Source organism: Clupea harengus, chromosome 1 (genome assembly GCF_900700415.2).
Source record: "Clupea harengus chromosome 1, Ch_v2.0.2, whole genome shotgun sequence".
Classification (NCBI taxonomy): Eukaryota; Metazoa; Chordata; class Actinopteri; order Clupeiformes; family Clupeidae; genus Clupea; species Clupea harengus.
Window position 1 is genome coordinate 26,128,722 of NC_045152.1, and position 20,516 is coordinate 26,149,237.

General features: G+C 42.0%; 1 protein-coding gene across 5 annotated transcripts in view; it reads right to left on the bottom strand.

The window, feature by feature from the left end:
- Positions 1 to 20,516, bottom strand: part of LOC105899267 (F-actin-uncapping protein LRRC16A) — a 64,749-nt gene that overhangs the window by 10,200 nt on the left and 34,033 nt on the right. For 2 of the 5 annotated variants that reach the window (XM_031573600.2, XM_031573606.2), the window contains 18 exons: positions 17,730 to 17,807; positions 17,341 to 17,417; positions 16,237 to 16,341; positions 15,874 to 15,943; positions 14,082 to 14,093; positions 13,411 to 13,492; positions 13,209 to 13,308; positions 12,912 to 12,966; positions 11,046 to 11,218; positions 10,647 to 10,715; positions 7,890 to 7,983; positions 7,556 to 7,654; positions 7,060 to 7,188; positions 6,488 to 6,619; positions 2,836 to 3,011; positions 1,789 to 1,876; positions 1,466 to 1,606; positions 149 to 166 (listed from right to left, as the gene is read on the bottom strand). In XM_031573600.2, coding sequence (XP_031429460.1) covers positions 149 to 166; positions 1,466 to 1,606; positions 1,789 to 1,876; positions 2,836 to 3,011; positions 6,488 to 6,619; positions 7,060 to 7,188; positions 7,556 to 7,654; positions 7,890 to 7,983; positions 10,647 to 10,715; positions 11,046 to 11,218; positions 12,912 to 12,966; positions 13,209 to 13,308; positions 13,411 to 13,492; positions 14,082 to 14,093; positions 15,874 to 15,943; positions 16,237 to 16,341; positions 17,341 to 17,417; positions 17,730 to 17,807 — 1,698 coding nt within the window. The remainder of the gene's footprint in view (positions 1 to 148; positions 167 to 1,465; positions 1,607 to 1,788; positions 1,877 to 2,835; positions 3,012 to 6,487; positions 6,620 to 7,059; positions 7,189 to 7,555; positions 7,655 to 7,889; positions 7,984 to 10,646; positions 10,716 to 11,045; positions 11,219 to 12,911; positions 12,967 to 13,208; positions 13,309 to 13,410; positions 13,493 to 14,081; positions 14,094 to 15,873; positions 15,944 to 16,236; positions 16,342 to 17,340; positions 17,418 to 17,729; positions 17,808 to 20,516) is intronic. The other 3 variants (XM_031573614.2, XM_031573623.2, XM_031573629.2) reach the window with 3 other exon arrangements.

The window sequence follows — 20,516 nt, forward strand, 5'->3', positions numbered from 1 at the left end:
GAGAAAGAAAGACAGAAAGAAAGAGAGAGAGAGAGAGAAAGAGGGACTGAGAGAAGAAAGAACGACTAAAAGTGAGAGATGCGAGGAGCGAGATAACAAAAGAGGCAGGAAAGAAGGACAGTGAGAAAGACAGAAAAGCAGTACTTACACTGGTACAGCACAGAGTCTCCATGAAGCAAAGAATGAAATACAGAAGGCAGACAGGAGAGAGATCAGACCGAGAGAGAGGAAGATGAGAAGAAAGGATTAATGATTTCAGACAGAATTTACTGGCAGTCCATTCTCAGACAGAGAAAGAGACACAAAGGGAGAAAGATAGTAAGAAAAAAAGAAAGAAAAAAAGAGAGCGTAATAAGGCGAGCTTTACAAGACTCCAGTGTGACAGAGACATCCACAAAGCACAGCAGACCCACTGCGCTCTGTTTCCATTGAAAGGAGAGATCATGGGCACAGCCTCTTTTCATCAATGAAAACCACTCATAAATGCTGATGGCTTCATGAAAGTGGCCCTTTCACCAATAATACACCTACACCTAATGGCTGGTCTGGTCTGACCTTGGTAATGCACACAAATAACAAATGCTGTCACAAACAAAACAAGATGCGTATAATGCATGGGGAACACTATCTTTTATGTCCCACCACACTATTACACTGGTAGTGTAGGTCTAATAGTCTCTAAACAATTTCCTTTAGTACTACCTCCACAGCTCTTAGATATGATATTTCCATGACCTTTATTGCATTTATGTAAGGTTTTCCAATGCAAATAAAATTCTACTGCAAATAAAAGAAACTACTGCCAATTCTACTGTGAATAAAGAAAAATGCTCCGAGATGGTGGGAGTGTTTGCAGAAGGGCTTAAATGTACACGTACAGCACACATCCCTGCGCATCTGTCACATCCATTGAGCCAAAGGAGCAACCCAAAGCTTCTACACCGCAAGAGACTGAACTGCAGGACATGTCTTTGCCCAATTTCCCATATTCCCAGGCCTGGTGTGTGTGAGCCCAAATAAAAAAGTAAATGAAAATAATTCATCAAGGCATGGATTCATCACCCTCACACAGGCCAGAAGGGAGGTGCCTCACTGTCAATCAAGTGGTAAAGGACCACACCTAAACACACGGTTTCTGACTCAGTTCCCTGATACACTCAGTTCAGTGAATCAGCTACAGATTCATTTTACACCTGTAATAATGCTAATGATACTTATTTCCACTGCCACACTCTTCAAAACCTCATAGTGTGGCTAACGTGGAATTATGTAACTCATTAGTACTACTAAGCATGATTAGCTCAAAGCAGAGCTGAGATAACCCTTCAGAAATAATTCTCTTCAAGCTTCATGCCGAAAAGCCATTTCCGTTTCGCACGTTATGAAAGAGAACTTTTTTCTCCACATCCATCTTGCTCTCACGAGGTAAGACTCTCGAAGAGAAGATCGAGGAGAAGAAACTCACCATGCAGGTCTCGAGGTCATCCAGCCTCTCACCCTCCATGAGCTCCAGTGTGCCCCGTTTGGAGCCTCTCTCCTCGGGCACGTCCAGATCCAGCGAGCCCTGCCGTGTCAGTGCCTGCCCCTTCCTGCACAAGTGCTCAGCCTGCCAGAGGGGTGAGAGAAGTAGGCAATTCACACTGAGTATTGCATAGAAACACATCAGGTAGGCTAAGTTACTCATACTCAATCTGGACACTATATCCTCAAAGAGTGAGCATGTATAAAATGTTTCAATCACGTAGCTTTCCAAAGAGATAAAACTGACTGACTAACATAATGTCTTACCAGTGTATGTTGGGAACTGGAGAGCGATACAAGTATCTCATCAACAATGCGGTCTGACAGGAAGGAGGCGAGGCTCAGCTTCACCTCACTGTGGAGACAACAGAGAGATCCAGGTAAGACGAGCATTTGGTTGCAGTTGCACTAAGCTCTTATACTGATACCTTTTCATGTTAGGCATGAAATCACTTGTGGCCATCTAACCCACCTTACAGTATAGCAAACACATGGCTAATAAAACCTGACTTCGATAAATCACAATACAACTGCCTCAAATTTTCATTGAAAGAAAGGGGAATACAGTAAATCCTCAAATAAAGACCAGGATTCAATTAGAGGCCGGGCTTCAGATAGTAGCCGGGGGCGTGGTCGATACGGACAAATAAAGGCCGGGCCCCGAATACAAGCCGGGGGTAAAAAAAAAGCCTATTTTACTGTAGCCTACCAGCATCAGTCCATCAGCACAAAGCAGACATCAAAATTGAATGCATTTCATAAATACATGTTCTCCTCATGTTTAATGTTGTTGGCTAATTTCATGGCTGTTTGCAATAAAAAAAGAAATGTTTCAGCCTACAAGGCGAATTTGTTATTATACAGTTACTCGCCTAAACGATAGAAGACATTCTGCGTAGCAACGTAGCGTAGCATAGCAACCCGTTACTTGCTGACTTCAAGTTACAATGACTTTCCGCTACGTTAAATGACCGGACTTATTGCGGAGTGATATGAAAGATGTGAATTAGAAGCACAAAACCCGTTGCCAATGACAGCGGTCATTAACTTTTCGCAGTGGTGAATATCAAGAAATTACGGACCTGCGAACGCAGACATTTAACGGACCTGCTCACGTTGGGGTGCCCCATTACATTCAACTGAACTTTTTGGAACATTCTAAAGAGCCGTATAATAAGTAAGAAATAAAGGCCTGCCCCTAATACAAGCCTGCCCCAAATACAGGCCGGTGCGCTGTGCAGCCTAAGTAAATAAAAGCCCCGGCCACAATTTGAGGATTTACGGTATGTGCACTTTAAGTAACGTACTACATACCTGATCTTATTGATGATGTCGATGCCCGACTGCTCCAGTAGGGTGTCCTTGACAAAGCTGCGGGGGACCACCATCTTGCCCACGCAAGCCTTCATCAGGTCCTGTCGCAGGTTGGCCTTCCGCATCACGTGCGGACACAGACCTTCTGCTGAATCCACCATTGACTCCAGCAAACTCTGCCAAAACCAAACCATGGGTGTGTGACAATATGTATTAGTATGGAATTCACACTAAAATGATTTTCAAACGAAATGCTTTGCTCTCACAAAGTGGCAAATACATAATTACAAAATTTTAATTTAAAGATACATTTTTATAAAATGAATAAGAGAGTACAAAGTATATAAAGTAGTAATTAAAAGATAATGAACCGAAATATAATTAACAGATAAGTCATATAAGTACAAGTAAGACACAGTAAGAATAGAGTGCAAGTTTCAAGCTCAATCATAGGCACATTATTAAACTGGATTTAAAAATTGCAACATTTGGGGCTGTTTGGATTCTGGGCTCTACTAGCTGACTATCCATGGATCTAAGAACTCTACTCAGTTTACATTATTTACACATATCATAGATGTATTCAGGGCCTAAACCATTCAGTGATTTATAGACCAATAAAAGCAGTTAAAAGCCCATTCTGTAACTAAATGGAAGACAGTGTAAAGCTTTTAGAAATAAAGTTCTCTTGGTCCTAGGTATAACTCGAGCAGCAGCATTTTGAATGAGATTTGGCACATCCAATTATTTAATTGCTTTAAACATAAAGACAGTGAGTTTATTGGTCTGTGGTCATTTGGTGTGAGAGACAGATATATCTGTGTATCACCTGCATAGCTATGGTAAACAGTGTTGATCCCCCAAAGGCAGCATATAAAGATTAAACAAAAGAAGTCCAAGAACTGACCCCTGGGGGACTCCACATGTCATAGCCACTCATAACTGCCAATGGTGACAAAGTAACTCTGACCAATTAAAGTTACAGTACGTAACCTGTATAAAAATAACCTTTTGTCATATTTGCTAATACTGTCACTATGTCCTGACAGTAGTACACGAGACAGAAAATCTGTTAAAAAAAAAAAGAAAACACCCATACTTCTCTGGCTCCATCCAGTGCTCCTAATTCGAATTTGAATTCCTATGGGGTTTATGTATTACCCTAACGTTGGCGCTAATACACGTATGCAATCTATCTGTGTCTACATTGTAGTTGTGACCAAGTTGTTTCAGGGTATTTTATCTTATGTTCGTCTATACTGACTTTGAATGGGACGTTTTACAAATGTGGTGATGAAGCTTATTTGTATCTTTTTGTAGTTATGAAAATGACACATGAGAATGAGACATGAAGTAGTTACATTAGCGATAACAACGATTCTCTGCACACATTTCCAATACTCTCTCGTGGACTCGTGCTCCAATAGTAGTAAGGCAGTGTGCGTTCATGGGTTTTGGAGAAGTGGCTTTGGAGGGATCTGAAAGAAGGGACTGGGATTTTTTCAGTTGCATACTTTCAAAATCGATCTTACTCTTGCAGGTTTCTCCAGAATCGCCTACCCTAGCTTTAAGGACTGCTCTGGAAATTGCCACCAAATTTTCCAACCTGTCCAGCAGTATTTTATGATCAGAAGTCTCAAATTTAACACTGAGATCTTATAAAACCAGAACTGAAATTTTACCCGAAACAGTACAGACACTTTTATACAAGCAGTTTCAGGTCTGAAGCCTGATTTGTCAAAAAGGCCACTTGAGTCAAACTAGAACTACTTTCTCAGTGTTCATTAAAACAACATTATACTGACCAAGTAATTAAAGAAATCAAGTGTGGTGATGTGTCTGATTGAGTGAATATGGGCTTATGAACTGTACATCGGAAACCTAGGAAATCCACTTCAGTGAGCCCTCTGTGTTGTCTGATCTTTTCACAGATCAATGTGTCTAGCTAGGCACAATGGATGGGAGGCAGGTTATTTATAGACCTGAGGCCCTCGTGAGTAAACAGGCCCACTGTCTGGATATCAAGAGCACGCAAAAGTGCTCTCCCTGCTGGCAGCATAATACATCCCCCCCTACAGTACATGGCTGACTACCTGCTCTTTGAAAAGAAAGATGCCGGCTGAAAACAGGCATACAGTGGGGCTATCGGCAAGCATTATTAGACTGCTGCTGAACTACATGCACTTTTAAAATGATAACAGTCAAAACCAAATTGTAATAAATACATTTGTATAAGAATATAATTACATAAAATCTTTAAAAATAAATAAAACAAATTCAACAAATGAGATGCTTTCTATTTGCAGGTCAATGTATGAGCAGGCGGTTTTCAGGAATGCTGAGCTACGATCCTTCCCATGAGCCTCTGGGATGGGGGCATTTCCTCCCTAGCTGGCTCTCCTGGCGAGCCTGTGAAAGGCCCGTTTGTCTGGCCGGCCCTGCAGCACACAGTGGCCTGTCTGTGCTCCCCTGCAGTCTGTGGTGTTGGGGCCGTAAACAAGAGAGAATGGCGCTGTGGAGAACGCGCTCCACCAGAGCAGCCACTCTGCTCCACAACACAGACCTACTCCACTCTGCTCATTACAGCCCCACTGAGAAGATGACAGACAGGCCCTCACACCCCACAGCTACACTCACACAGAGGCCAGCAAGTCACACACTGTACACATTTACTGAGCCTGGCTCTGTTGTGAGATCAGTTTGAAACTGTTTGCTTGGCAGGGCATTCAAGGTTTTCCCCATTACGGTTTGTCCTCCTGCCTTGCGCTCTCTCACGCCTTTTCTTTCTCTCTCTCCCTCTCTCTCTCTCTCTCTCTCTCTCTCTCTCTCTCCCTGCCTCCCACCTCCCTTCTCGCTTGGGAAAGCGCTTGGAAACAGGATTTGACAGCTTCGAGGGAGATATAGGTTTGAGTATTATTCAGCATGCCAATCTGACAGAGATGAACTGCACAGGCAACTAGACTGATGCAATTGCGCAACAATTTGAAGCCATTCCCAGGCCATTTTCCCAGAAGGCTGTGGATTATATAGCCCCACAAAGAAAGAAATGCCACCTAAGGTTAAATAACAATAAAAATAAATGAAAAGATTAGATTAAAATTCAATTATTGGTTGTAAATATGAGGCTGTGGGATAGTAAAAGTGATTCCAGAATTACATTTATAAAAATAAAGGTCATAACATGCTCCTCCCACCACAAACCACCACATGCACTACCTTTACTGGATCTCCCCGTCCTTCCCTGTATCTTATTAGTCGGTACCTTAGCAGTCTGTACCTTAGCAGTCTGTACCTTAGCAGTCTGTATCTTAGCAGTCTGTACCTTAGCAGTCTGTACCTTAGCAGTCTGTATCTTAGCAGTCTGTACCTTAGCAGTCTGTACCTTAGCAGTCTGTACCTTAGCAGTCGGTACCTTAGCAGTCTGTATCTTAGCAGTCTGTACCTTAGCAGTCTGTACCTTAGCAGTCTGTACCTTAGCAGTCGGTACCTTAGCAGTCTGTATCTTAGCAGTCTGTATCTTAGCAGTCTGTATCTTAGCAGTCTGTACCTAAGCAGTCTGTATCTTAGCAGTCGGTACCTTAGCAGTCGGTACCTTAGCAGTCTGTACCTTAGCAGTCTGTACCTTAGCAGTCTGTACCTTAGCAGTCTGTACCTGTAATTGTTCGTCCATGACCCGGGCCACCTCCCCCGCCATGGAGTCGAGCTTCTCCTGGATGGGGCCCACTGTGGAGCCATTCAGCTCCTCCCTGGAGATCGCCCCCAGGTGGTACAGGTTGGGCAGGAGCTGGGGTGTGGGGGTACGTATGCATTTAACATTCATTTAAATGGTGGCATACATGCAGTAGCAAATACATACACTGACCAGGGATACATTGAAAACAATCTGAAAAGCATAGCATCACAGCATTTGACAGAGTATCGCATAAATTATATTTATTCATAAATAAGTGATATATAATTGGTCATTTAAAAGGAGATAAACCACTGTATGTAATACAATTCACAGCATATCACCAACTTTTAAAAATAAATATAAGGCTGCGATAACATATTGCAACAGATTTCCACCCCTGACTGTGACTACACAATTGACATCAAATGGCAAATAAGGGCCTCTGAAAAAGACATTGTTCAAAATGGCTGCAGCACAGTGTTTACAGGTGTACAAGACACATCATAGATTTGTGATAGAAGTGACTGTGATTGGCCAGTCTTCCTCCTTACTGTTTTAGAGTTTCTGGCGTCCTTCATCAGGTTCTCTGCGGTCTTGATATCCTCTACGACCGTGTCTGCCTCAGAATTCCTTAACGAGTTGAGGTGGTCTTGGACCTTCACGCAAATCTGGTCAATCATCTGAATGACCCAGGGAGACGTGGAGAGAGAGAGAAGGAAACAGTGTTCACTGGAATGCCGGACTGAGTTAATTAAATTGATGCGAGTTGTGAATTCCCTTTTCTCAATCCACTGAGAAGAAAGATGACACTGAGATGAGAAATGGAACTGGGATTTAGTTACTCAGAACTTGCTAATGCAATGTCCAAAATGAATAGTACGAGTTCCAAAAGTTAATTCTCTGACGTGGTCGCTTGCAATTTACTGCTGAAATACAGCATTGCTTTTGTTTCGCGTTAGCAGTGCTTTTTTTTTGTCATTTCATGAGGAATTCTTATATATTCTAGAAATGAATGGTCCAGATGTCCAACAAAATAATAACAATAACCTGCTGTGTGGTTGTTGTGACGATGCCCTGCTGCAACCTGTAAGCTTGTTCCTGGAGGTATTTCCGGGTCTCATGGTTTCTGAACAGGTATTGCTCAATCTGGAACAGGGAAAATGGAGCAGCTTCATTTTAGGGTCTGAAAAGATCTTCTGCTAAGGCACAGACAGTTATAACCTAGATTACATGATGTTTAATCTAGTAATAATATCTAATATAGTTCTACAGGACAAGAGAGATTAGCAGTAACTATGAGTGCTGTCAAAGACACATTTGAACACATAAATGATAATGTCGTTATTGCTGAAAGCTCTGGAGGAGAAGTTGAGGGCCACACCCTGAGCAGGGCATCCTCAGTCTTCTCTGGGCTGGCTTTGAGCGCCTGAGACGCGTCGATGATGGGGATGGGCATAAACCTGATGGTGAAGTTCCTGTAGGGGGCAGCAGAGCATTCCTGTCAGTTTTTCGCCAGCAGAGACACATCCTCACATGCATCACGTTAACATTACAGACAAACCAGGAATCGACTTCCTAAAACAAGTTATTTGTGAGCTGCATAGTGCGGAGTGAATAAATGTTATTTTTTTGCCATCTGACAGAGATTGACAGCGTAATACAACATTGATCATGAATAAAATAGGAGCATAAGACAGACCAGGTTTCAACCTTAGTTTTGTCTCGTCCCTTTTCATTTCTTCTATCCTTGTCTCAGTCTCATCACGCTTTGAAAGACAATTCCTTAAACAACCATCTCTGAGTTAAAATAAGATATGCTCTTCTAACAAAAACTCATCAGATCTGGGTAGCAGTGGAGAAGACAGATCAGAAATGAAACAAGCCATTTCACACCCTTATTGACTGAGACTTGACATCATTAGGGGAATGACTGACCCTGTGAAAATGAAGCGTCTAGCCAGCAGCCCCTCATCCCCATTCATGAGCTTGGGGGAGGACAGGCGGGGAGCGGCTGATGAAGAGGCTCCCCCCGCCCTCACCTGAGACACACCCATGTTGTGGGGGCTTATCGCACCTTCACCAGCAGCAGCTATGAAACAATGATGCAATTTTTTTGAACCCACCCACACTAACCTCTGACCTCGAGCAGTCTGTGGACAAGCCCCTTTTCAACGGCCATCACAAAAACTACATTAAACAGATATTTCACACATACTATACCCAGAAGTGTCATAAAGCTTCAAGTATACAGTCAAGAATCTGACTTATATTTACCTAAAGGTGAGCATGCTAAGCCATGACGTGTGCCAGGTTAATCCTGAATCAAAATCAGCCTTAACCTGGATTTAGTGACATTATGAATATTATCCAATTTACACAGCATAGTGACCAATGACGTGGACACATAGACAACACAGAAAAAAAAGATAAGGTTTGTGTTCTAGTAGATATTGTTGATACTGATTGCCACTGTGCTCTATACTGACTGGCTTCCTCCCTGTATGTTACAGTCTTTCCAGTTTCAGTACAGAGAGGACCTCAGCAGCAGTCTGCCTAATGGCAGTCACCCTGGAGACCCATCCCCCACCGGTCCCCTCCCCCGTCTCCTGTCTCCTGTCCCCTGCCCCGCCTCGCCTCAACCCCCTGACTGTACCACAGCTCCCTGGCAGACTGCAGGGCTGGAGCCCACACCTCCCCCTGGCAGCCACTGGGCATACAGAGAGAGAGAGCCAGAGACTGGCACATGAAGAGGCACTTTCTCACCTCCACTTTTGACACCTAAATATTGTCTTCAAACATGTGCCAGTACACACACAACCACACAATCACACAACCACACAATCACACAACCACACACACACACACACACACACACACACACACACACACACACACACACACACACACACACACACACACACACACACACACACACACACACACACACACACAGCCCCAATCTCTCCTGCCCGTCTCCAGTGGTCCTACTCTGAAAAACAAAGAGAAAAGAGAACCCTGATGTCCCATAGGAGAGGTCCTGCCTTCTTTCTTTCACTTCCTTTGCTCTTGTTCTATTTGATCCTTTTATTTATTTATTTTTCTGCTATCTCACTATTTTATATATTTTTGGCCATAGCTGCTTCAATCGGAATCACTAAGAGCTAACTCTTCAGAGGCTTGCTTTCAACCTTCTCTCCTGCCAGCCATCACAAACCTACACACTATCTATCTCACTCACACAAACACACATACACACCAAGATGCACACAGACACATACTGCAGATGGTCACACACAAAAAACAGGATAAAATAAATCATATATTTTTCTGTTTAACACAGCTTAGAGCCAGAATATCAACATTGTGCAGAGTAAAACTATATTCAATATTACATAGCTGACATATATTGTCTTATTTGGCACTGACTCATGCAACATATATCTACACTCTGTAAATTGTTAAGAACATTTTACTCCACACAACAACTGTATTTTCCCTATTTAAATGCTGTGTCCCAGGCCATTTCCGTCCCCAATAAGCAAATTTGAGATAAAGTATGGCAAGCGCAACAGCACAAACTAAACATTACTCCTGAATGTAATATGAATGCAGCTCTAGTTTATATACCCTTAGCAAGTAATGCCTGGAATTACTTACTGGGTAAGGTATAAAACATGTTAAATAGACTACATAGCCGCTAACACACTACTGTGTGCTGCAAATGTACAAAGCACCTTTTATCCAGGGCACAACAGAAATCTAAGGAAATGACATCAACACAGGACATTCAAATCCAAGTGTTCCATGAATTGGAATAAATGAGCATGCCTGAAAACTGGGCATATTAATTCAGATAAAACTTCCTAAACTTGGAAATCTGATAATCACCACCCTCCCCCCAATCTCCTCTAACCAACTGCCATCCTATTAATGGAAGATGACTTTCGAGAGATACCACATCATGGCTTAATGAATCTAATGAAGCGCTTAACACCCTGATTAATCATTAAAAAAAACATAAGCCTCTCAGGTATTCCGCTAGACATCTAACCGATTGTATGATCAGTATGACAGCATCCATCCAAAGCGATAAATGACATGACATCAGACCCCATGTTCCCCACACACAGATACTCACTTCTCCAGTGCTGCTGCCACATCCTGCAGGCCTTGTGGGCTGACGTTGTTCCTGTCCCACATGACGGTCCTTCAAGTGCAAAACGTTAATTAACAATACATGTAGCCATCACCACATTACTTAAAGCAAGCTGACATGTGATGAGCCTTAAATGACGTCTTACAAATGATGGCCTTCATTGTTTATACATGCCCTTTAAACCACCACTACTCCATGTGATGGCAGCATGTAGGAACTCTCCTGGGTCTTGTTCTTATTTACCGATCTACTCAAACTCAATCTAATAGACTTGTAATGTGCTGTTCACTTGCAGTTAGCAGCTCAAAAGATTTCAGGCAACAATTCTGCCAGAGTTATCCTGTTGGTTTGTATTCAGATCCTCAAATGGGAAAACCTCACCTAAGTTTGCTGTTGATCTGTAGCGCTTTGGCTAACATCTTAGCCCCCATGTCCCCCATGCCATTCCCACTGATGTCCACCCGTGTCAGCGAGGTGTTGCTGCCCAGCGCATTCAGCACAATGGTCAGGTCTGTCTTCAGCTTGGAGTCCGCCAGGGACAGGGATGTTAGCGGCTGCAAAACACACAATTCATCTTAATTAAACAGAAGCAATTAAATCCTTTCCTCAATGAGGAAACTCTTGCATACCCATATCAATGTTCAGCAATAAGAACGCCCCAAAGCAGATCCTTTTTAACAGTAGATAAAAGTATAGGGACTCCTGGGGCTCTAAACTCTTACTGCTACTGAATCTCAGATATACGTAAGTGCTTTATGTAGTTGGGATCTCCATCCATAGAAGTATATTCATTTCAGATTCCACAAAAATTAAACCGCTCATTTTTCTAGAGATAAGATGAAGTATTTAACATCAGCGAAAGCCATCATTATTCTCTTCACTGTCTCCTACACTCTAACAACGCTTTCTCTCTCTCCCTACCTCCTCCTCCTCGCTCCTCCTCCCTCTCCCTCCTGGGGCCTAAAGACTGACAGGATTATTTTTATCAGAAATTCTAACATTTCAGGATTTCCTGGACAACCGAACAGCAGACGACTGTTCTTTTGAGGAACCAAAAAAAAAAAGAAGAGCTGAGCGGATGAACATCTGCATACATGAGGTGAGTGTTGGGCCAGGCATTTACAACACCAGTGCTTTTCAAATCTCAGGAATAAAGAGAGACTCACAGAGGTACGTAATCTGCCATTCAAAAGGTCTCTCTACCTTTGGATTTTGGCTTGAAGTAAGAAAGTTATGATTTAAGTAGTGCTACTACAATACCCACTACCACCACTACAACTACTACTTCTACTACTGCTGCTGCTACTACTGCTACCACTGCTACCACTGCTACCACTGCCGCTACCACTACCACTATTGCTACTACTGCTACTACTGCTGCTGCTGCTGCTGCTGCAACACTTAAATGCCCTCTGTATACAGACCAACTGCTAGTGGAACAGCGCTAGAACATTCTCCATTGACCTGCTTTAACACTGCTGGATTGGCTTTCAACACTATTGATGGTCTGAACCCTAGAGATGGGCTCACACAAATTCTAGCAGCCTAGATTTTACATTTAGTCATTTAGCAGACGCTTTTATCCAAAGCGACTTACAAGGATGTATACACATTTTACATTTACACTGATGGCACACTGCACATCAGGAGCAATTAGGGGTTCAGTGTCTTGCTCAAGGACGCTTCGACAGGCAACCTTCTGATTACTAACCGACTTCTCTACCTCCTGTACCACTGTCGCCCCATAGATTGATAGATCTTATGTTATGGGTAGACGGAGAGGATTACTTAAATCATGCACACAATTCTGCATGTCTGAAGCCCAGTAGTGTTTGTAATACAGAGATAGTGATGTACATGAATTTAAACCAACCATACATGAGAAGGTAGCAGGAGCTATGCTTGTCCTGGTGACTTCACTGAAATGTAGACTGCAGTGTACACTTCAGGTACACATATCCAAATCAAATGAAATGTTCAGGTGCAATGTCAAAAACTGTAATCAATACAGTTGTATTGCATATGGCCTCAATCACATCAAATCCAGAACAAAAAGTCAGTGTTCAAATCAGCATTTACAGTATAATGTATCCCCTTGACTTTCTTTCAAACCAAGACAACCCCAAGGTAACCAGTCACTGTTTCACTGCCTTAAGGCAGTAGGAATAAACATGACATGTCTATTTGTTTGTAAGTTGGTCACATGAAAATGGCCAAAGCAGATAGCATGCGAGAGACATGGCTCACCAATTCCTCCTCCTGGATCATGTGCACTAGGTTGTCCAGGACAGCCGCCAGGTTTCTGGACACAGGTGAGAACACAGACTCAGGCCGAAGGGTCTTTGATATGGTTTGAGTATTTTCTCTCATAGTTACCAAGCTTAGAGTACTGACAATAGATATCAAACTGTAAATTAGGTCCTTCAGTAAAAATATTCTTGACATCTAACTGCTTGACAAGATAACACTCACACTAATAAAATAATGCCTCTTACTAAGGTCTATTTAAAAGGTCATGCACTTGCCTACATCCTTAGCACTCACTTTGATTTGATGTTGTTGAAGTTTTTTCCCAGAGAGAGATGACGAATTGATCGGTTCTTGGCCAGCCACACTAACAAGGTGGCCATATCCGAGTCGAGTCCTAGTAGATTTTAAGAGAGAATATGGATCATTTATTGACCATTTTAATTGGTTGAAGGATACATCAATCAGACAGGGACTACCTGTGATTGGCCCACCTCACCATTATCTGAGATATCCAGGCTGGAGATGTTGGGGATTTCAGCGATGCAGCCCTCCAGGATCTGACAGCCTCCTGACCTCAGCTGTGCAGAGGGGGAAACCACATGAGCACATGAGCACACATCACCGTAGAACTCGAGCGACAGGAGAAGACTGAAGAATGTCACAAGTCTTGTGCACACAGAAGTAGTTCCACAGACAAACTCACTAAAATAAATACATGTTGCCATTACACACAGGAGTGGAGTGCAATATGTCCTGTGAAATTTTGTGGACAACGTATAACCGGCAAAGTGCATTTGATCTGAGCCATAGAGCCTATCCTCCTCTTGGCCAGGAGTGCATTGGTGCAAACCTTTAAACGTGTTTAAAAACCCCAAATTAGCCTGGTAACATGTTGCGCGAAACGTAATTTAATAAGTACACAAGAAGAATGTTAATCATTCAGGAATTTGTGTCCAAAGGACTAAACTAGTCGTTGTAATTTGATAATTGAACAAGTAGAATTATTTCATCTGAGCTATTCGAGTCCAAAAGAAGAATTGAGCAGGGTCAAATTGGGAAGAGATGAAATAGCAGTTGAATGAGGTATTGAATTATGTGGTGAAGAAACAGCTAAGGACACAGAGGGGAAGCAGAGCAGCCTGCAGTTTAGAGAGCTGATTTACTTACACAGTGGCCAAGCTTAGGAACGCATAAGGGGAAAGAGGGGGGAGACAGATCAGCACTGCAAGCAGTTATACACACACAGACACACACACACATGAAAACATAAACAAATCAGAACACTTACACGTAAGAAAGAATACTGTCATGCATGCGTATGTGCATGTGACATGTACCCACTCACACTGACAGACACAGGCACAAACAATGCAGCACAGTCATAAATTAGACAATCAAACATCAAGCTTCATCCAACTGCTTTGCTTTGGCCAAAAATGGCCACTGATTGCAATGATTGAGCTTTACTGAGAAACATTTGGCTGGGGTTTCTAATGGAGTTTTAAGCATATTTAAATGTCTAATCAAATTTTCAGCAAATTCGAATGAAAGCATTACTGGGCCAATGAAAAGCTGGATCGAATGTGGGTGTTGTGTGTGTGTGTGCATATATGTGTGTGTGTGTGCTGGTGAATGTTCGTGAAAAAAGAGGAGAACTAAGCGCGCGCGCGTGTGTGTGTGTGTGTGTGTGTGTGTGTATGTGTGTCAGAAAAGAGAACGAGAGCGAAAGAGTGACAGAGAAAGAGTGAGAGAGAGAGAGAGAAAGAGAGAGAGAGAGAAAGAGAGAGAGAGAGTGAGAGAGAGAGACGGAGAAAGAGAGAGAAAGAGAGAGAGAGAGAAAGAGAGAGAGAAAGAAAGAGAGAGAGAGAGAGTGAGAGAGAGAGAGAGTGAGAGAGAGAGAGAGTGAGAGAATATAAATTGAATCTTCCTCCTCTGGCTGTGCCATTTGCTACATTATGCAGAAATGTCTCAGAGGAACGTTGAATATTTTTGCGAGGGAGTCCGACTAGGGCAGTGGGTGGTGAGGATTGCCAGCACCGACCACAACACCACTCCCCTCCGCCTGTTTGGAAATGTACACTCGTACTTATTTAACCGTACTGCATTTCTGATAAGTGAGTGTGGCTGGAGGGAATCATGACCCAGACTGCTCTCATGTTTCATATCATGGTGTGGCTAAAGTTCTCAAATGTTTTGATTCCACATTACTTCAAATCCTCTCTCTACATGTGATGGAGATAGAGATTACGAAAACAATGCATTTGAAGCCTCTTTCAATCTGTGCAGACAAGAGATTTGGTCATTTGTTAATTATATGAGTTTGACTCAAAGCCAGCTAATGGGCACAAATAACACTGATAGACTGATAGGGATTACAATATGAACACAGACTAACAGATAGCACAAATGGCTGACAGTTGAACTGACAGCTCAGTAGGGATTTCCTCTCAGAGAAATGAACTAAGTGTTAGAGGCTAGGTAATGTGTTGAGAGAGACTGGGCCACTGGGCCAAAATAGACAATTACCTTCTATGAGGGTTTGTCTGATAGTCAGGCGGTGCTGATTAGCATGATGGAAATGCACTGCCATAAGGCACTCAAGCTCTTGTCTTTAACGTTCAGACTGGTTCTAAGCAGAACACACCTCACACTAGTGCAGAATGAATATGCATGCTAATAGGCCTTTAATCCACCGATATCACATTCTGTCTGATGTCTACTGAAGCATTGCTGTTCAAAGAGTAATTGCTGAACCATGGGCACAGATTCATTCATTATGCTATTTTTCACTTTTTACTGTCCTTTCAATACGTTGAGATCCTCATTACTCATCAGTATTAAGTGCTCTTCGTGTTTGAGGAAGAAATCCCAAACCATGTAACTGATAGTGTAATTGTAAATTCTTGTGATTCAACTAACATCACCTTAAAAAGACCACATACACAGCATTCAGTCTTACCTCACAGCAACTAAGATCTAATGAAACCTCCTTAATATTTGGATTACTGGCTAGTCCCAGGAGAAGAGCTCTGTAAAAAAAAGAAACACGTTTTTAGAAAGAATGTAAAGTTGGACACAGATGTATTAGCGGGCTACATATTCTTTAGCACAAATATCAGACTTAGTCAATAGTTCAACAAAGAAGCAATCAGCAATCATAGAAATATAGCACTAGACCATTTTTATAACTTTATTTAAACGTTTATTGTTTGACGGTGTCAAAAAAAGTGAGAGTTAAAAATGAAATCAAGAGACAACAAATTGGGTTCTCACATAGGTTGCTAGAGGCAACAGAGAGTAAAGGAGAAGACATTGAGCTCACTTTAAGGCCTCAGGTGGTAGTTTAGTTCCAGACACGTTGATGCTGCTCAGGACCAGGGCACTACTGAAGAAGTGCTTAAATGCAGGAGGTATGTCCTTTCCCTTCCTGTAAACACCAGCAGAGTTCCACATCATGGTTTGACATGAACATTTGTGGTCAAAAAGTAAACATATCCCTTTCATTGCTTACATAGTAGCCTCAACTGAATTTTGAAAAAGGAAGGGGAAAAAATATCATGATGTTTGCTAAAGGTTTTTTTTTTTTTTTTTTTAAGATGCATGGAGGTCCAACAATTTCCGCCATCCTCCTCCTCTCATCCCACCATGGGAGCCCATTTGCCCTTTGACCCGAACCCCAGCCCAGAAACCACTGCTGACACGAGGATCATCATGTGCACCACTGCTTGCTGCATGAAAGGCCTTGCAGAGGGACCAGTTATCCATTTCATTGAAATCCTAATCACATGAGGGCAGCACCCTCTCCATGTGTTTGCTTTCATTAAGGGAAGAGCAGTCTGCACTTACACTCTGAATCTGACACCAATTCAATTTATTGAGCACTTTGGCAACCGTGTCAAAGGTCAGCTAATAATTAGGCCACATTCGGCAGGAGGATTTATCTCGTTTCTCTGCCATCTGTCTCGCATAATATATACATTACGTACATATAGTCATGCACAGAAGTCTCTGTTGTTTAGCCTTCCATCCAGCTTTCAACCAGTTCGCTAGGGTTTAGATTTAGAGGGGGACTTGGAGGGCCTGGGTCTAAGAGGGTCTTGTTTTATTATCGATCTTATACGAACAAGTGAGATCAACAAACAAAAGCCTAAATGTTGACTGTTGCAAAATGATTTACTTAGGCAAAGAAAACACACTACAACCAAAGCTGAATGATGCAGCAAATAAGATGGGCAAATAAGCCAAGCAGTCTGTCAATTTTAAGGACTGTGATTAACAAGGCCATCTGTAATAGTGTGCACAAGAGCGTGCACGAGTCCATCTGTGTTCCCATATGTACATATATGAGGGAGAAAGTGAGAGTTTATGAACAAAGGTGTATTTGTAGGTGTGTTCTTTGTCATGTACAAAATATCACATTGCTCACCTATGGGGGAAAATTCCCTTGGACATGTTGAGAACAGCAAGGTGCTGTACAGAGCCTCGGAGCAGAGCGGAGCAGACCTGGAGGAGAAACACACGCCCCCTCATTGGTCACTCATATCAACACATTCAGGATTTAAGATTAACAACACGTCTGTAGAACATTACAAGCTTTGGTCATAGACTGACTCATGAGGGATGAAAAGGTTAGGAGTACAGGAAAGAGCTGGTTGACTAAGCCATTAGGAAGCCATCAGCCAGTAGACCCATTAAACCTTTCAAATGTTTTCAGTAGGCAGTAAGAAACACAATCTAATCCAATACTTCAAAACATATGACTGCATCATTTTAAAATCACACCAATCTACATGATTAGGAAACACCGGCACTCACCAGGTCGAGTGAGCAGTCAGTGTTGGAAAGGTCCAGTGTGGTCAAGCTGTTCGGTTGGCCGAGGAAGTTGTAAAAATTCTTCACAGACAAGAGAGAGAGAGAGAGAGAGGGAGAGACAGACAAACATCAGAGGGAAAAATGAAATTTTCCAGGAGACATGATTCACTGCAGATTAAAACCCAGGAACTGCTTGTGCTACGTTTCGCTGTCAGGCCATCCGCATGAGGTCGAGATCTACAGCTGGCAGGAGCGCTGAGGTCATCTGTGAGTAACGGCCATGTTTTATCTGAACAAAGACAGATGTTTCCGCTGCTCTCTCTCAGTCTCCAGGATGAAAACAAATAAATAAAAAAAGAAAGCCCCCACTGTCCATCCATCAGACGACACCAACCACACTTTCTTTTTCCTTAGAAGCCTTCCTGGTGGTATTGACTGTCTTGTGATGGGTGGCTGTGTGCCCCCTCACAGTGAGGCCAGCGGCGGCTGGCCCTGCTGATTTACACCCGGCCGGCCGGGCCACACGCAGACCAGCGCCCCTCAGGACAGGCAGGCCAGCATGTGGCCGTGTGCAGGCAGATCAATGTGGGGCTATTGACGTGGACATTAGCATGGGATGAGCATTACAGCCCGCATATATGTGCCATGATCCTCACTTCTGAAGTCCTCCCAGAGGAAAAGAGCACATTGCATGCATACAAGCCTTAAACACATCGGCTATATTAGATTTTATAAAATGTACGTGTATACATAACTGTAAAACTGTACTTGGCATTTATTTACAAAGTTTGGAAAAAATGTATGTCTATATTAAATGTAGGATAATTAGTTGATGGGTAAGAATGTGTTTGAACACAATACTAGGGGCCCTAAGCGGTAGCGCACACACACGGTTGCACAAGTGGTAAAGCGTGCGGTAAAGGTGTGATCAAAGGCACTAAGTGGGCAGAGCCAGGCCGAAGTTAATTAGTGAAAGGTTTGTTTGAAGCCAACCAAAGTCATTGTTGAGCAATCCCTTAAACTAAAAGCGTCACACAAGATTACAATGTAAGATGATGGCAATATCACTGTGCGTTCTGGACAGTTTTACAAGGAATAAACCGTAGTGTTTCTTCTGCTGTTACAAACAATTACATTTGTTAATTGTGGCTTGTCAGACCTGTTCTAAAATGCCCTACAACATCCCTTTGAACTGTGTTATATTGATAATCAGGGTAGGCCATGTGATTTTTGAGCCTGTAAAAATACAAAAATAAATCCTTTGCTCACTTAGAATCCATGACAAGTTAACATTATTTTTTTTATTGAGATCAATATAGCTCATCTCATATATGCCTACTTTTAGCTGAGCATTGGATCAATGGGAGAGAGTGGACATAAGGTATTCATTTGCGTAATACGAGGCTACTGGTGACTAGGGTTGGGTACCGAGAACCGGTACCAATATGGAACCGGTTCCAATACAACCGGTACCTACCCGGACCGAAATGCAACGCAGATTTCGGTGCTTCATTTCGGTGCCTGAGCCAATTGAAAACGGTTGCTAGGCGATTCCGCGGGGCACATGTAAAACTGCCCCAGCTCCCGATGTAAACTTTGTCCTGTGTCGCTCACGCTCATTGGTGTTTTCATAGCAACAGTCTTATGACAGTGAAGAGCATGCAGCATTTCACAGAGCAAGCACAAACAGAACTAGCCATCAACCTTTTAACAGAGAAAATACCGAAAGGTAAACGGTCAAAAGTGTGGCTGTATTTCGCACCAAAATATTCAAACATCGCGACGTGCAGCAAATGCAACAAAACAATTGCGTGAAAAGAGTGGAGAGAAGGCAAAGAGTCAACGGCAGTTCAGCAACCGAAGACTGAAAAATAAACGGAGATGACAGCTATACTTAACCTACGGTAGTCTCTTAAAGGGGTAGTACACATTTTCTCGTACTCAGTGTGTTCAAGTAACAAGATTAACTATAAACAAGCTAGAAAAGATAGGTATAAACAAATCATAAAATGGTGAAATTTCATGAAATAAATGCAAATAAAATAATACATTTTTGACTCCAAAGGCAAATATGCTCATATTTTTGCAAAAGAAGTTTGAAGCTGTTTTTTGTATTTATTTATATTTATTTAAGTATACTATAAACTGTTGTTTACAGTTAATATAATGTTCATAGTTTGAAGTTAAAAAGTTTGAAGCCAAGTGTTTTGTATGTATTTATATTTATAATATACTTTAAACAGTTAATATATTGTTCAATTTGAAGAAAAAAAATTGAATTGAACAAAAGAATTGCTGAAGTATTGAAGCTGTAGTGTGTGTGTTTTGTATTTATTTGTATTTATTTAAGTATAGTCTAAACTTTTGTTAACAGTTCATATATTATTTAAGTTTTAAGTTAAAAGGTGTTTTGTATTTATTTATATATATAATCTACTTTAAACAGTTCATATATTTGGCAATAAAGCCTTTCTTAAATGTCGTCAATCGTAAACATTTTTTTATTTTTTATAAAAGTATCGGTTCCGGCACCGTTTAGGCACCGGTATCGTTTTAAAAGTATCGGTTATGTACCGGTATCGGATAAAAACCAAACGATACCCATCCCTACTGGTGACTGTATGTGTAGATATACTGATAATATGGGCTATCCCGGACACAAGGAAAAAACCTGATGCATAAAATGCAAGAGCAGCAGTGACCGTTAGCCTACGTGAATGGAGAAAAAATAAGAATAATTTGAAAATAAATTTGAATACCTGAACGAACCTGAATGTGATATCTTTTTGC